Below are 17,712 nucleotides of genomic sequence, written 5' to 3' on the forward strand. Positions count from 1 at the left end.
TATTGCCTGCCTAGTGTTTAGCAGTTTAGCTTGTAGTTACGCATTTTTGAATGTACACATATTGAATTATCAATGGGGACTAATAAGAGGAGTCACAAGGTCAATCTTCAGTCCTATTTCTGGACAGTGTCTTATTAAAAAAGTCACAAAACATTCAACCAGAACAGTGGATTATCAGGCTTGTACAAAGAGTCAATTGACTGTTGTTTTCTGAGGCATATACTTGCACAGTTTGCCTTTTGGTAAAGTTTAAGCCTATGCGAGGGAATAAAAAAGAGTTTTATTAGTAGGAAAAGGCCAGGGGAGATCAATTGGACTTGGGGATTCTGAAACTTTTCTCCTTATGTAGCTAAGCAAACCTCGGTAAATAGGGGAAGTGAAATGACTTTTCAAACCAATTTTTCTGTTCAAAGCTTCTTATGGCGATAATAATTAATTTCAAATTAAATAGGGTGCCATATTTTTTTTTTCACCCATGGCATAACAATCAGTAAATCAGTGGTATTTATTAAGGCCTTACTGTGTGTGTGGGGCACTGTACTAAGCACTTGGGGAAGTGCAGTGCAACGGAGTTCATAAACACAATCCCTGTCCAGAAGGAACTTACAGGGGGAGACGGACATAAATTACAGTGCCACCGTGGAGGACCATCACCCTTTGATTAGGTACCAGTGATATTTTTAGAGAAGAATTTAATTGTGAATGTGTCTCAGGAGAAGGACTGGCATCAGTGTTGTTCACTGGAGGCAGGTGCACTATAAAGCCAGTGTACCTGATAGGCAGATGTTATTAGAGATGATGGAGGATGTGTTTCACAACCTCTGTATGAAGAGGTCCTGGGCATGAAGGGGGTTGGCATTTGTAAGGAAAATACCTTCATCCACAAGCAGCTGCAGTTTTGGGTTCTGTACTTGGGAAGTTTCAGGGGTAGGCAGCAGATGTGAACTTCCCAAGCGCTTAGTACAGTGCTCTGCACACAGTAAGTGCTCAATAAATATGATTGAATGAATGAAATGAATGAATATATGTTTGTACATATTTATTACTCTATTTTACTTGTACATATCTATTCTATTTATTTTATTTTGTTAATATGTTTGGTTTTGTTCTCTGTCTCCCCCTTCTAGACTGTGAGCCCACTGTTGGGTAGGGACTGTCTCTGTGTGTTGCCAACTTGTACTTCCCAATCGCTTAGTACAGTGCTCTGCACACAGTAAGCGCTCAATAAATACAATTGATTGATTGAAGCTCCTGAATCAGCCACCTTGGCTAGTTGAGGTCTTCTTACTGATCTTGCCCCTATTCAGTGTCACATTCTCACTGTGCCTCAATCTCGCCTATTTCACCGCTGACCCCTAACCCATGTCCTACCTCTGGCTTGGAACTCCCTTCCTTCTCAAATCCAACAATTACTCTCCCCCCATTTCAAAGCCTTATTGAAGGCACCTCTCTTCCAGGAGGCCTTTCCAGACCAAGCTTCTCTTTCCTCGTCTCCTGACTTGCTCCCTTTGTTCTTCCCCCGTCCCAGCCCTACAGAACTTATGTATATATCTGTAATTTATTTATTTGTATTGTTGTCGGTCATCCCCCTCTAGACTGTAAGCTTGTTGTGGGCAGGGAATTTGTTTATTCATTCATTCATTCAATGGTATTTATTGAGTGCTTACTGTGTGCAGAGCACTGTACTAAGAGCTTGGGAAGGACAAGTTGGCGACATATAGAGACGGTCCCTACCCAACAACAGGCTCACAGTCTAGAAGGGGGAGACAGACAATAAAACAAAACATGTGGACAGGTGTCAAGTCATCACAATAAATAGAAATAAAGCTAGATGCACATCATTGACAAAATAAATAGAATAGTAAATATGTACAGGTAAAATAAATAGAATAATAAATCTGTACAAACATATATACAGGTGCTATGGGGAGGGGAAGGAGGTAGGCCAGGGGGGATGGGGAGGAGGAGAGGAAAAAGGGGGCTCAGTCTTGTTGTAATAATAATAATGGTATTTGTTAAGCACTTACTATGTGCCAAGCACTGTTCTAAGTGCTGGGATAGACACAGGCTAATCAGGTTGTCCCACGTGGGGCTCACATTTTAATTCCCATTTTACAGATGAGGTAACTGAGGCAAAGAAAAGTTAAGTGACTTCCCTAAGGTCACAGCAAAGTGGTGGAGCCTGAATTAGAACCCATGTCCTTTGACTCTCAGGCCTGTGCTTTTTCCACTAAGACACACTGCTTCTCTCCCAAGTGCTTTCCCAAGGACTTAGTACAGTGTTCTGCATCCAGTAAGCGCTCAATAAAAAGGATTGAATGAATGAATGAACATCCGCCATGGGTCAGTGCTGAAATATCTCTAGGATGTTGGGTCTGAAAGTCACTTACTGAGACATTTTCTCCGTGGCCTATGATGCCGTCAAGTGCAGAGCTTGAGTAATGTACATGTGGAGATTGTGACTCACCCTGCATTTATGGGAACAATGGACTCAGTAGGAAGAATCTAAATTATTTTGAGGCAAGGTATAGTGTGCGCTCGACTAGAGGAATCAGTGAATTAAAGTCCCCTTATTAGGATTGACGTTAGGACAGAAAATAAGTCTAAATATGATATTAAAAGCAGAAAATCACAAACACAGTCTGATTAGCCACTTGACGAATTATTCTGGTTCCTTGTTTCTTCCCTTCACTCATGACTGGCTCCTCACCATTGCATTGCTGTGTAACGTTCCCTTCAGAGGTGGGCAGGGAAAGGAGATGGACGTTCAGTTTGCCCATTTTGTAATTAGGAGAACTTTGCTCAGCAGGTTGATGATTGGATTGGGGTGATGTTGAGCAGACGGCTAAAAACGAGGCTTTTGTGATTGCCTCCCTTTGTTAAATTGTAAGTTTCATGAAGATTGGAATCATGTCTTCTACCTCTGAACTCCCTAAGTGCTTTGTGCAGTGGTATCTACACAAGCACTCGATAAATATTAATATATCTGAGACCTTTCACTCGATGTGTCCGCTCAGTTCTGCTGTGGTCTATCTCCTGTCCCTTCTCCCCACTTAATAATAATTAATAATAATTATGGTATTTGTTAAGTGCTTACTATGTGCCAAGCACTGTTCTAAACCCTGGAGTAGATAACAAGGTCATCAGTTTCATTCATTCATTCAATCGTATTTATTGAGCGCTTAGTGTGTGCACAGCACTGTACTAAGCGCTTGGGAAGTACAAGTCAGCAACATATAGATGGTCCCTACCCAACAACAGGCTCACAGTCTAGGGGGGAGACAGACAACAAAACGAAACATGTGGACAGGTATCAAGCCGTCAGAACAAACAGAAATAAAGCCAGATGCACATCATTAACAAAATAAATAGAATAGTAAATATGTACAAGTAAATAGAGTAATAAATCTGTACAAACATATATACAGGTGCTGAGGGGAGGGGAAGGAGGTAGACACAGTACCTATCCATGTGGGGCCGCTTACAGTCTTAATCCATATTTTACAGATGAGGCAACTGGTTGGACACAGTCCTTGTCCCACATGGGGCTCACAGTCTTAATCCCCGTTTTACAGATGAGGTAACTGAGGCACAGAGAAGTGAAGTGACTTGCCCAAGGTCACACAGCTGACAAGCGGCAGAGTCAGGATTAGCACCTATGACCTTCCGACTTCGAGGCCCTTGCTCTAGCCAGTAGGCTGTGCTGCTTCTCAGCCCTTACAGTGGCAATGTTGTACTCACCTAAGTGCTTAGTACAGTGCTCCTCACACAGTGGGTGCCGAATTATACTTTCCAAGCGCTTAGTAACACAGTAAGTGCCGAATTGTACTTTCTAAGCCCGTAGTACAGTGCTCTGCATACAGTAAGTGCTCAGTAAATACGATTGAATGACTGAACGCACAATAAATACCGCTGATTGGCCTTTTATTTGTACATGTTTATTCTATTTATTTTATTTTGTTAATATGTTTTGTTTTGTTCTCTGTCTCCCCCTTCTAGACTGTGAGCCCACTGTTGGGTAGGGACCGTCTCTATATGTTGCCAACTTGTACTTCCCAAGCGCTTAGTACAGTGCTGTGCACACAGTAAGCGCTCAATAAATACAATTGAATGAATGAATGAATGAACATAACAAGACTGTAGCCCTTCAATTTCAGCTGAGGCTTGATGCCCCATTGTCACCCGACTATTTTGCTGTCTGCCAAAAGCCATGTTCTCATTTTTCATTCTTTTATTCCACCCCTTTGTGCATCTGTGCACTGTTAAACAGTGTACTACCCAAATAGCAGAATTCACTGGTTAGATAAAAGTTCTGGGTTTCCGATGAAAACCTTTAGGATGTTCCACTGTAGATTGGTGCCCAATTTCTGGGTATTTTAGACTGTTCACTGCAACTTCCTGTGCTGAACCTGCACAGCAACTCATTTATTTGCCGGTGTTTTTGTAACTGTGTCTCTAGAGGAAACTAAACTCTTTTGAGCAGTTCCTGAACTTTGCAGATCTTGTTTGTGAGGTGTGGTCTGGATTTTGGAGTGAGACTGCTGACACTGAACAAAAGATGAGCAAAATCTGACTATAATAATAGTAATGGCATTTATTAAGCGCTTACTATGTGCAAAGCACTGTTCTAAGCACTGGGGAGGTTACAAGGTGATCAGGTTGTCCCACGGGGGACTCACAGTCGTAATCCCCATTTTATAGATGAGGTAACTGAGGCCCAGAGAAGTGAAGTGACTTGCCCAAAGTCACACAGCTGACAGCGGAGGTACCAGTTATCCATGGGATACTTTGTGGAATGAAGAAAATGAAATTGCCCCAGAAAACATGTGATGTATTTAAAACTGACCCAGTCTTCCGGAGCTCACATTCCAAAACTCATGGCAGTAAAAATACTGACAACTAATCAAGTCGATTTACTTCATTTATGCAAAGCACTCTAATAAAGTTTGAAAGAACTTGTAAATTGCTGAGTATATTTTGGAAGTGACAATTTTTTTTCCCAGTTTAACACTTAGAAAAAATAATCGGGGGGGGGGGGTGAGAAAGATTAAATTATGATTAAATTGGACCAAAAAAACCCATCAGGGCCTGCTAAAAATGTTGCATCCAGCTTCTTGAGCAGTGTCCCCAGTGCCACGAACAAACCTCACTCAACATCGTCAAAGGGCAAGATTAACAAAAGAGAACGGGAAAGCAGTCAGTTTTTTAAAAATAATATTTGTTAAGAGCTTACTATCTGTCAGGCACTAAGCGCTGGGGTAGATACAGGTTTATCCGGTTGGACACAATCCCTCTCCCACATGGGGCTCACAGAGGGAGTAGGATTTAATCCTCATTTTAATGGTTGAGGAAACTGAGGCACAGAGAATAGTAATGATAATATCGATGGTATTCTTTAAGCACTTACTGTGTGCCAGGCACTGTACTAAGCGCTGGGGTGGATATAAGCAAATCGAGTTGGACACAGTCCCTGTCCCATGTGGGCTTCAGTCTCAGTCCTCATTTTACAGATGAGGGAACTGAGGCACAGAGAAGTGAAGTGCCTTGTCCAAGGTCACACAGTAGAAAGAGCCAGGATTAGAATCCATGACCTTTTGACTCGCAGGCCCATTCTCTGTCCGCTAGACCACACTGCTTCTCTGTCAGTTTATTTTCTTTGAAGCAACGTTCACAGAGCTAAGTGACACATATGAGGAGATTGGATGACACCGGCCTGATCATGTAGCTGTTGTCTGGTGAGTTGATTAGGGGCACTCACAAGCCAGCAAGGCAGAGTAAATGATTCAAAGTCATAGAAAAACACAGTCTCAAGTGGTGTGACGTAACAGTGGGCTCTAGACCAGCTTGGGGGGCAACAGTTGGAAGAAGGCTTGCTTTTCTGGAGCAAAGATTTCACAAAATATGAGGTACCGCGGGACGGGATTGAATATTTAGAGACAGACCCTGGGTAGGACAAAAGCATTATCATATTTTGATGTGCTTGCCTTTGAAAGTAATCCCCTAAAGGTAGGAAACTTACAGGAGCTTCAATATCCAGTAGAGTGGTTCTGCATTTGGTGACAGGAATTATTGCTCTGACACCTGGGTAATTAGCAGATTCTCTCCTCTACCTCCTGGCATATAGTGGCCAGTGGTTGTGATCCTAATTTCCTCTACTCCACTATAATTGATCCATCAGTAAGTGATATTTTCTGAGTGCTTTCTATGTTCAAAGCACCATACTAAGTCCTTGGAAGTCGATAGAGCATGGGACTCGGAGTCAGAAGAATCTGGGGTCTGACCCCAGTTCTGCCACTTCTCCGTTCTGTGACCTTGGGCAAGTCACTTAGCTTCTCTGTGCCTCAGTTCCCTAGTCTGTAAAATGGGGATTAAGACTGCGAGCCCCATGCGGGACAGGGACAGTGTCCAACCCAATTTGCTTGTATCCACCCCAGCACTTAGTAAGTATCCACTCACACATAGTAAGTGCTTAACAAATAACACAGTTATTATCAGCAGCTTCTTGGGCACCCTGGTACCATCCTTTTTCTTCACCCATCCCATTCAGGGGAGCTGTATTACATCGAGCATTGCTTTGATCAGTCAGCCAATCGCATTTATTGAGCGCTTACTTACCGTGTACAGAGCAGTGTACTAAGCAGTTGGGAGAATACAGTATAACAAGCAGACACATTCCCTGCCCTCAACGAGATCCTGGTGGACTGACTGCTCTCCCAAATTCCGTGATAGGTTATCCTCTTTCCAGTGCTCCAGTGTGGCATGTTGGTGAAGCTGATGAACTTGGAGAAGCGCAAAATTCCTTCTGTGGTAACTCATAGAAGAGTGGATCCTGCCACAGTTTTAGTGTTCTTTGAAACTTGTCGCCACACTCGATGGCATCGTGGCTAGAGCATGGGCCTGGGACTCAGAAGGTCATGGGTTCTAATCCCAGCTCTGCCACTTGTCTGTTGTGGGACCTTGGGCAAGTCCCTTCACTTCTCTGTGCCACAGTTACCTCATCTGTAAAATGGGCAGTGAGACTGTGAACCCCACATGGGAGAGGGACTGTGTCCAAAGCAATTTGCTCATAACCACCCCAGCACTTAGTACAGTGCCTGGCACACACTAAGCATTTAACAAATACCACACAGTGCTTAGAACAGTCCTTGACACATAGTAAGCGCTTAACAAATGCCATTGTTATTATTTTCTTAAATGCTATTCTAAGGCCTGTCAATCAGATAATTATTGAGGGTGCAAAATCCCTTTTGTGCAGTGTAATAAAAAATAAAGTAGTTCGTGGTGTTGTGCCTCACAAGATTGCTGCTGTTACATGAGCCTGGGAAATATCCAGTGTGAATTATGTGACTGCTGAAATTTGGTGGCTGTAGCGTGACTTGTAGTCTGTCGTCTAGACTGTGAGCCCACTGTTTCGTAGGGACCGTCTATATGTTGCCAACTTGTACTTCTCAAGCGCTTAGTACAGTGCTCTGCACACAGTAAGCGCTCAATAAATACGATTGAATGAATGAATCACAGAGTTTGTTGCTTTTGTCTTCTACTGGCACTGCCTTTTCTTTCTGTAGAATGCCTCATGTATTAGTTAAGAACCATCTAATAGTCATATAATAATAATAATGATGATGATGATGGCATTTGTTAAGCACCTACTATGTGCAAAGCACTGTTCTAAGCACTGGGGGGGATACAACATGATCAGGTTGTCCCACATGGGGCTCACAGTCTTAATCCCCATTTTACAGATGAGGTAATTGAGGCTCAGAGAAGTTAAGTGACTTGCCCAAGGTCACACAGCAGACATGTGGCGGAGCTGGGATTAGAACCCATGACCTCTGACTCCCAAGCCCGTGCTCTTTCCACTGAGCCACGCTGCTTAGAACATAAAATTTGACTTGCCAAAGGAAAGTAACATAGGTAACTCATAATGAAATATTGACCAGTTGACAGTGTAGGTAACTCATAATGAAATATTGACCAGTTGACAGTGTAGCCTTAGGAAGGGGGAAACCTCCCATAAAATGGGAACAGATCAAGACAATGGTCTGTGTGGGCCCCTGGTTCTCGACTCACCACTTCCTCAATAAAGAGGAATGTTCTACATAGATTAAACCCACAGATCTCCCGGGCCATATTCCCTCAGGGTGGATCAGTGTCAGCTGCTGGCATCACCCACAAAAAGACACAGGACAACTTCATCCAAGGTTTTGGGATCTACCCCGGAGGTGGTCTGCTGATCTCCAGAATTTGGGAGCAGGACCCTGGTGGCTCATCCGTTTAACCCACAGATCTCACCTGCTATATTCCCTCAGGGTGGATCATTCATTCATTCATTGTCGTATTTATTGAGTGCTTACTGTGTGCAGAGCACTGTACTAAGTGCTTGGGAAGTCCAAGTTGGCAACATATAGAGACAGTCCTTACCCTGAACAACAGGCTCACAGTCTAGAAGGGGGAGACAGACAACAAAGCAAAACATGTGGACAGGTGTCAAGTCATCAGAACAAACAGAATTAAAGCTAAATGCACATCATGGACAAAATAAATAGAATAGTAGATATGTACAAGTAAAATAAATAGAGTAATACATCTGTGCAAACATATATACAGGTGCTGTGTTGAGGGGAAGGAGGTAGGGTGGGGGGATGAGGAGGAGAGGAAAAAGGGGGCTCAGTCTGGGAAGGCCTCTTGGAGGAGGTGAGCTCTCAGTAGGGCTTTGAAGGGAGGAAGAGAACTAGCTTGGCGGATGTGTGGAGGGAGGGCATTCCAGGCCAGGGGAAGGACATGGGCCGGGGGTCGACGGAGGAGTGAGGAGGTTAGTGGCAGAGGAGTGGAGGGGGCAGGCTGGACTGTAGAAGGAGAGAAGGAAGGTGAGGTAGGAGGTAGGTGGGGGGGGCGAGGTGATGGAGAACCTTGAAGCTGAGAGTGAGGAGTTTATGCTTAAGCCTACCTAGGTTGACAGGCAGCCACTGGAGATTTTTGAGGAGTGTCACTCCATAAAACAACACAGGACGACTTCATCCAAGGTTTGGGATCTACCCCTGAGGTGGTCTGCTGATCTCCAGAATTTGGGAGCAGTACCCTGGTGGCTCATCCATTTTCTTTGAGCTGGGGCCCTTTAATCAATCAGTGGATCAATGGTATTTATTGAGTGGTCAGTGCATGCAGAGCCCTGTACTAAGCATTTGTGAGAGTTCTATATAACAGAGTTGGCAGACACATCCCCTGCCCACAACGAGCTTACAGTGTAGAGGGAGTTTGAAATGTGAGGCATAAGGCATAAATCGGGGCTTACTATATTAAAGCCAAGTGCTGTACATATTTTCTATAGCTTCTATCCTGATGGGACCCACGTCAATTAGGTTGACCACTTATGCTATTTTAGCACAGAGCAGCACAGTGGGCAAAAAGTTTCCATAAGATTACCAGTGCCTCTTTTTTTTCAGGGTATTGGATATTTCCAAAGCTAGACAAAGTTTCCTTAAACTGTTTTGCACCCACTGTTGAGGAATTCTCAAAGTTGAATTTGGTATATGCACCTAAAATTCAGATTAATGATTATTCTGTGTCACCTGATGCTTTAAAATGGTGCTATTGTGGCCAGTGGATTGACCCCAGTGAATGAAATACCGAAAGCAAAAGTCTGGCACTGGCATCTTATTCTAACAAATGTACATTTTTTAGATCTGCTCTGAAATCATCATTCGCCACACCCAATTGAGAAGAGTATAATTTGAGTTAATGATAAGCAGTTGAAGATGAACAGAGCACTTAACCCAGGCTTCCAGCTAGAATAGACTGATTATTTAGGAGTATAAATAGGCTGATGGATGATATATAAAATAGAAATTGGACATCTGGATTTGCAGAATAGCATCACTTTTCAGAAATATTCAATTCTAATTGAGAGCTGTCTTCTTTCATAAATACCAGCATTTAAAAATACAAATGCTTAATGCCTTGGGAATAAAATTCCTTTCTTTAGTTTGAAAATTGAAGAGCTTATTTTAGGAGAAGGCAAAATAACTTTCAACTAGAATTTGTTCAGCTAGAAAGTGAGTGTTTCAATCAAAATATCCACAGGACAAAAAAAAAATATGGTACTTAAGTCCATATTATGTGCCACTGTTCTAAACACTGGGGTAAAGACAAGTTAATCAGATTGGACACATGGGGTTAACAGTCTTAATCCTCATTTTACACATAAGGTAACTGAGGTACAGAAAAGTGAAGTGACTGGCCCAAGGTCACACAGCAGACAAGTGGCTGAGCTGGGATTAGAACCCAGGTCCTTGCGATTCCCAGGCCCGTGCTCTATCCACAAAGTCATGCTGCGTCTACCCAGTAGCTCAGGCCAAGCCACTGGATGCGTATCCTGCTGGGCGGAGCTTCTAAGGAAGAAATTTATAGGATTGGTGGCATCTTGGATGATATCATAAATCAGTTTTTTTTAAAGTATTAGGTAAGCACTTACTGTGTGTGAATAAAGCATTATTCTAAGCGCTGAGGTAGACATAAGTTAAGCCGATTGGACACAGTCCCTGTCCCAAAAAAGTCTCCGCTATAGGGAGGCAGACTGAATCCCCATTATACAGATGAGGAAACTGAGCAGAGCCGGGATTAGAACCCAGGTCCTCTGACTCCCAGCCCTATGTAATAGGCCATGCTGCTTCTGCTTGTTAAGAGAAAGCCAGAGGTGCTGTGGATGCTTTAATGTTGATTATCATCATGATAATACTAATAAAAATAGTAAAGGTATTTAAGTGCTTAAAATATACTGTACTAAGCTTTGGAGTAGATACACTTTGCACAGATTGGACACAGTTCCTGTCCCACATGGGGTTCACAAGCTAAGGGGAAACAGGTATTTAATCAACATTGTACAGATGAGGAAAGTATTCTCTTCCTTGGAAAAATGCAAAAAAATGCAGCTTACTCCACAGCCACTTGGCAAGTGCCCAGTTGACCTAATGGACTTAGCTGCTAGGTGTAGACTGCAATATAGGACCAGAAACCTTAAGTTGTAGGACTTGTCAGTATGGCCCTCTTTTGAGGGCTAGGGAGATTAGTTTCTCTGGCTTCTTCCTTTATGACTAAAAATAGTGTCCATATTCATTGGTGAGATGGCTGACAGAATGTGCGAGAAAATGCTTGCCAAGTCATTTTGTTTTTGAATTGCTTTTTTTGCCCCGCTCAGCCCAAGATATGGAGCTTGAGGGTGAATTATCTCATCCATTCAGTAGTTCCTGTTGAGCACCTGCTGTGTGTTGAGCATGTGGTTTGATTATTGAAAGAGAACAGCATAAGAAAAAGACTAGGTTCCTGCCTTCAAGGAGCTTAAAATCTAAGAGGGGGCAGAAGGCAAGTACAGATTGTCTCCCAACAGTGGGAGCAGGAGAAAAAAAATGCCATTTTAGTTGGTAATGGCAAGAGTTTGGAGAAATGAATGACTAAATAAATGGATTCCATAAATGGATGTGCTTTCTGACACCTTAAAGATTTTAACTTTCTGAAGGCTGAAGTGGGGAAGAAGGGAAGGGGGGTGGTGTGTGTGTGTGTGTGGCCATTTTGCATGAGTAATGAAGACCGAAAATGAATTTCCTTGCTGGAGAAATCTCTTTACGACATCAAGGGTTTGGGGCGCCGAGAAATACAGGATGTTGTGAAATCAGAAAAGCATCCAACACAGGGAAGAGGGAACAAATGAACAAGCCCGCAGCCCTAGACAAAGGGGATCTGTTCTAAAATGGAGCCATGAGGAGGCCGCAGAGAGTTAGATTTTTTCATTGCCTTGGACTCTGGGTAAATGTCTTGGTGGCTGGTTGCAGTCGCTATGGGACTGTGCTACAGTTATCTGGCAATTATGGGTAGAAGATACTCTGCTGTTCTTGATAAGGCCGTCACTGGGTCCCTGTTTATGCATTTGGAAAGTGGGGTGGATATTGTATTGATACAGCTGTGGGATCCGAAGAGAGTTCAACAGTAAACTCCTAAATATGGGGACTCCCAATAATTATAGTAATAACTGCTATTCGTTCGGTGCTTACTATGGGCTTAGCAAGCGCTGTACTAAATGCTGGAGTAGATACAAGATAATCAGGTCGGACACGTTCAGGTTTCCAGTTTTCTGCTGCGTTCGATGACTGACTGTGCTCTCCCTCGATCTCCTCAAGTCGGGACTGAAGGAGAGTGAGGTTTGGAGCCGTAGAGGGCAAAGCACCATAGAGCTGTGAAGCGAAAACAGGAAGGAAGAGAACCCCAGGAGGCGGGATGGGCATTTAGCCTCCATGCCTGCCTCAGTTCTTCCCCTCTCTGCATCACTCTTGATAAGAGCATGGTTGGAAAACCCAGTTATGACATCTTTGAAACTCCCTGCCTAGTGGGAGCGGGGAAGGATGAGGTGAGAGAAGAGGGCCGGGGCCGGGGGGGGACTACATTTGAACTTCTCCTTGCAACTGTTGCTTCAACTGAGCCAGGAAGTTGTGGGGTTGGGTTTGAGGAGCTTCAGTGGGAGTTGCAAAGCTACTCCTTTGGGCTCAGAAGTTGGTAGTTGCAGAGAAATAGCAATAGCACTCACTTTTCCCATCTTTAGCTTGCCCGACCCCTCTACAGTAACCCTGAAGTGTATTGGATGTCTCTGACTCATTTTTCATCTCTCATCTCCTGACCTTATCTTTCCTCGCTTCTTAACCGTTTTCCTCTCGAGTCCACACCTTCTAAGCACTTTGGTACTCACCCCAGCCCCATCCCCTCCGTATTTCCCCTTCGTATTTATTTTTTATTTTAATAGTCTGTTGCTTTTCCTACCTGTAATTTATTTTAATGTCTGTTTCTCCAGCTAGATTATAAGCTCCTTGAGAACATGGATCATGTTTACCTATTCTGTTGTATTATCTCAAGTGGTTAGTGCATTGCTTTGTCCACAGAAAGCATTCAGTACATACCATTGATTTTTAATAAGAATTATTCATTCATTCATTCAATAGTATTTATTGAGCACTTACTGTGTGCAGAGCACTGTACTAAGCACTTGGGAAGTACAAGTTGGCAACATATAGAGACGGTCCCTACCCAACAAGGGGCTCCCAGTCTAGAAGGGGGAGATAGACAATAAAGCAAAACATGTGGACAGGTGTCAAGTCGTCAGAACAAATTATGGAATTAAGCACTTAATATGTGTCAGGCACTGGGGTAGAATACAAGTTAATCAGGTTGGAGGCAGTCCCTGTCCCACATGGAGCTCAGGGTCTAAGTAGGAGACTAGATGGTCAGCTTTTTGTGGACAGGGGACGTGACTACCAACTCTGTTATATTGTACCGTCCCAAGTGTTTACTTAAAAGAGGGCTCTGCACACAGTAAGTCCTCGATAAATACTATTGGTTGATTGATGGGTGGAAAAACAGATATTGAATCCCCAGTTCACAGGTGAGGAAACTGAGGAACAGAAAGGTCACATGGCAGGCAAGTGGCAGAGCTGGGATTAGAAAATAGATCCACTGACTCCAAAGCCTGTGCTTTTTCCACTAGGCCTCACTATTCCCCTTTGTGCTTGCCCAGTGATTATACATGCCCTAAGCCATTTGCAGCAGCTCACTTGGGGTGGCTTCTTTACTTGCCTTTGACGTTTTGGTGTCCTTAAGAGACTGGGAGACAAGAAGATTAGAGGCAGAGGGAGAATGGTGCTAACTGTGTGACCTGTTTTTTGCATGAATTTCCATTGTGAAAATGCTTTAAGTGCATTTGATTAGAGACTGGAAAGAAAAGAGAAGGCAGTGAAGGATTTTGAGTCTGAAGTTCTCTTTTTCCTGCTCTGAACTTAAGAAAAGAACAGCTCCCTGAATGAGTGCCAATTGCATCCATCATCTCCCTGGTTGTATTTTTTTTGAATCAGTGCCTGGCTGAGGTCCAGCAGTGCTTTGTACCTCGGTATTCTTCTCTGTAAAGTCAGGTGATATTTTTGAGGTGGTAGCGGATAACAAGCTGACTGTGAGTGGGTAATGTTGGATGTTTTAAAAAAAAGAAGCATGATACCAGATGCCCCAAATCAGTCTACCATATCAGTGGTATTTATTGAGCACTTGTGGTGTGCAGAGCACTTTATTAGGTGCTTGGGAGAGTATAGAAGATCAGAGTTGGTAGACATCTGCCCACAAGGAGCTTACAGTCTAGAGGTATTACTATGTCATGTAGTGACTTGCATCACACCCAGAACTGGTGAGATCTGCCCTTGAGTCTACCAGACTTAAGGACAGATGAGCAGAAATTGGGACGAGTTCCACTGAGAATCACAAAGATGATTAAAGGGAAAAAAGAAGGCAGAGGGACAGTTTAATGATCGGTCTTGAGGCTGTGACAGGCACTTCAGTACTGAATAATAATAATACTAATAATAATGATGACATTTATTAAGCGCTTACTATGTGCAAAGCACTGTTCTAAGTGCTGGGGAGGTTACAAGGTGATCAGGTTGTCCCACGGGGGGCTCACAGTCTTAATCCCCATTTTGCAGATGAGGTAACTGAGGCCCAGAGAAGTGAAGCGACTTGCCCAAAGTCACACAGCTGACAAGTGGCAGAGCCGGGATTTGAACCCACGACCTCTGACTCCAAAGCCCGTGCTCTTTCCACTGAACCATGCTGCTTCTCTGAATGACACCAGCTCTTCTTCACTGAACCCTGAACAAGAAGAACTGGGACTTTCACTGAGCTTTAGGTTAGAAAAAGGGGAAAAGTTCCTTATAAAGCTGTTGATAGGTGGTAGGTTGTTGGCGAATCCTCAGAAAGTTTTTAAAGTTGGGGTAATTCTCACCTGCCGTAGATGGTTGGGTGCGTTTTGCATGAAAGAGGGGGTCAATCTTCTAAATCAGTGTCATGTTATTTAATGATTCCTTATCGTATAAAGAGCCCTGTACTAAAGGCTTGGGAGAGTGCAGTGCAGTGGAGGTGGAAGCCACAATCCCTGCCCTAATGAAGCTTGCAGTCATAAATCTGGGATTCTTTGTCGAAGATGAATGTTATCTAGGCATCCTAGCCACCTTTACTTCAAATTGCTGTTTACAGATTTGTGTTATTACATGTTCAGAGCCAAAAATGAACCTTCTAATTTTTTATTGTTTTCTGAGCATAAATAAATAACACCACCATTAAGGTGAGCTCTCGTAGTCCCTTCAGAACTCGAAATACCGTAAATTCTTGCTTTCTCATTGACCCTCCTGCGATCTCTGTAAGGAGGGAATAGGTAATTATCTCCATTTTAATAAGGTGGATAAATCTGGTTCACGACACATACCCTTTCAAAATTTCTAAAGGAAATCTTCTTTGAAATCACTGGAGCCACTGAGCGAAAAAAGTGATTTTCACGTGAGGCTAAGTGAACTCAGCCCTCTCATGTATGAGGGACATGCCAGTTTGGGGATGAAACACAGTAGAACACGCAGTGGTGAACTCTTGCCAACCTTCTACGTCTTGCAGTCCTGCAAAGCTGAAATTCCACATCTTTCAAAATACAAGAGAATTGGGCAAGGTGTTTGCTTTGGGTCTTTTCACACCCAAGAGCTCTGCTCTGCTATCCAGCATAGCGTACGGTGGAAGCTCGACTTCAAATGAATGGTGTCGATTCCTGGGCATGGAGAAGCTTTTAGAGCAGCAGCTGTTGTTGATCCTTTTAGCATCCACTGGAGGCTTGGCCTAGTACTAAATGTGTGGTAGATGAATTGTTTGCATCAATTAATTAGTATTACCTAATTAGTGACATTGCTTGTTAAATGGAATAATCGTCATAGGGTAGCATGGTTTAGTAGAAAGGTCATATGACTGGCAGTCATAACAACGGGGTTTTTAATCTCAGTTCTGCCGCTGACTTGTGGATTGACCTTGGAAAATTCACTTAACCTCTCTGTGCCTCAGTTTCCTGATTTATAAAATGTGGTTGAGATATCTGCACTCTTTATTTCTTGGATTGTGATCTCCATGTGATACTGGGAATGTCTGATCTGATTATTTTGTATCTACCCCAAGACTTAGCACAGTGCCTGGCACTTAATACGTAAAATAACTGTAATTATTGTGAGATGCAGAATTATCCTTTCTTGGATAGATGTCCTCTTGTTCTCTTTCGATTTTTTTTATTTCTTATAGTGATTTTCCCGCTTCCTCTGCTTCAGTGGCATTTACACATGTTCCTATTTTCCTGTCTTCCTGTAACTGCCCTTTTCCTCTTTTCTTAGTTTCTCATCTCCCCCCAATTAACCTTTTCTCCAGGTCTCTCTTTCCAAATCTCATCAGCCCTTTCCTCTCACCCCAGCCCTCTGCATTTCTGTCCTTATACCCTTCCTTCCATCACATACCATCATTTTGTCCATCGCTTTCATCTGTTACTCTCTTCCAATCCTGAATTCCTCCTCTTCTGTTCTGGCTACCTCTCTTATTGTTCCCAGTTTTCCCCATTAGGGTCAACTCTTGGTGGGCAAGGAATGTCACTTGTTTTCTACTTCCCAAGTGCTCAGTACAGTGCATTGCACCTGTTTGGTCCTCAATAAATGCTAATACTACTACTATTCTGGAGAGCAGCGTGGCGTAGAGGATAGGACACGAGCTTGGGAGTCAGAAGGTTGTGGGTTCTAGTCCCCGCTCTGCCACCTGTCTGCTGTGTGACCTTGGGCAAGTCACTTCACTGCTCTGGGCCTCTGTTTCCTCATCTGTGAAATGGGGATTGAGCCTGTGAGCCGCATGTGGGACAGGAACTGTGTCCAACCTGATTTGCTTGAATCCACCCCAGCACTTAATACAAAATCTCGTAGGTTGTCATAGTCGTAGGTTGACAGGCAGCCACTGGAGATTTTTAATACAGTGCCTGGCACACAATAAGCACTTAACAAATACCAGAATTACTATTATTATTACTACTGTCCCCGACACCCCCTCCATCCTCTCACTCCTGTTCTTCCGCACCCCACTCAACTCTGTCTCCCCTGTTTAGCCTCCCTCTTCTCCCAGTCCATCCCAGCTCACATACTTCATTCCTTTCAAACCCAGCCATGCCACATTGTCCTCACCCGCTTAATCTCTTGCTCCTGATCTTATTTCTGCCTGATCCTGCCTTCCCCTTCATATCTGACAGACTGCTACTTTCCCCATCTTCTAAACCCTTCTAAAATGACATCTCCACCAGTAGGCCTTCCCTGATTAATCTCTCATCTCTCCACCCTATAATCTCACCACCCTCTATCCCAACTGCCACTTTAGTACTTGGGGGGGTCACTTAAGCACTTGGGTAATAACCTCCCTTACCCCTCTAGCACTTATGCACATATTTTTATACTCTACTTTTTCCTCATAACTGTAATATACTTTAGTGTCCATCTGCCTCACTAGGAGACAGGAATCATGCCTTTGAGGGCAGGAATCATGTCTACTGATTCTCTTATGCTCTTCCAAGTGCTTAACAAAGTGCTCCGCACTCAATAGGCACTCAGTAAGTACAGTGATTGATTTACCTCCTGGTCTGAGAACCAGATTTCCCTGACTCACCACAGCCTGATGTCCAAGTTGGATTGGGGGGAAGAGGGTGAGGGGAAAGGCTAAAATAGCTGTTGTCCTTCCTGAAAGGGAGGACTGCTAGAGAGCCAGGGAGCATCTGGGTCAGATAGGTGGGGCAGCAGCTGAAGGGAGGGGTGTCCTTTCAAACTTTTTGGAATGGAAATTCATTCATTCAGT

The 17,712-nt window shown here is 43.5% G+C and overlaps 1 protein-coding gene across 1 annotated transcript in view; it reads left to right on the plus strand.

Moving 5' to 3' along the window:
• PTPRJ (protein tyrosine phosphatase receptor type J) overlaps positions 1-17,712 on the plus strand; it is a 98,453-nt gene that overhangs the window by 28,876 nt on the left and 51,865 nt on the right. Inside the window, exons 13-23 of the mRNA XM_038765224.1 lie at positions 714-823; positions 4,271-4,371; positions 4,460-4,532; positions 5,086-5,196; positions 6,746-6,807; positions 8,141-8,261; positions 9,444-9,614; positions 11,826-11,979; positions 15,306-15,386; positions 15,469-15,677; positions 16,135-16,196. Coding sequence (XP_038621152.1) covers positions 714-823; positions 4,271-4,371; positions 4,460-4,532; positions 5,086-5,196; positions 6,746-6,807; positions 8,141-8,261; positions 9,444-9,614; positions 11,826-11,979; positions 15,306-15,386; positions 15,469-15,677; positions 16,135-16,196 — 1,255 coding nt within the window. The remainder of the gene's footprint in view (positions 1-713; positions 824-4,270; positions 4,372-4,459; positions 4,533-5,085; positions 5,197-6,745; positions 6,808-8,140; positions 8,262-9,443; positions 9,615-11,825; positions 11,980-15,305; positions 15,387-15,468; positions 15,678-16,134; positions 16,197-17,712) is intronic.

This window comes from Tachyglossus aculeatus, chromosome 22, assembly GCF_015852505.1.
Source record: "Tachyglossus aculeatus isolate mTacAcu1 chromosome 22, mTacAcu1.pri, whole genome shotgun sequence".
NCBI lineage: Eukaryota > Metazoa > Chordata > Mammalia > Monotremata > Tachyglossidae > Tachyglossus > Tachyglossus aculeatus.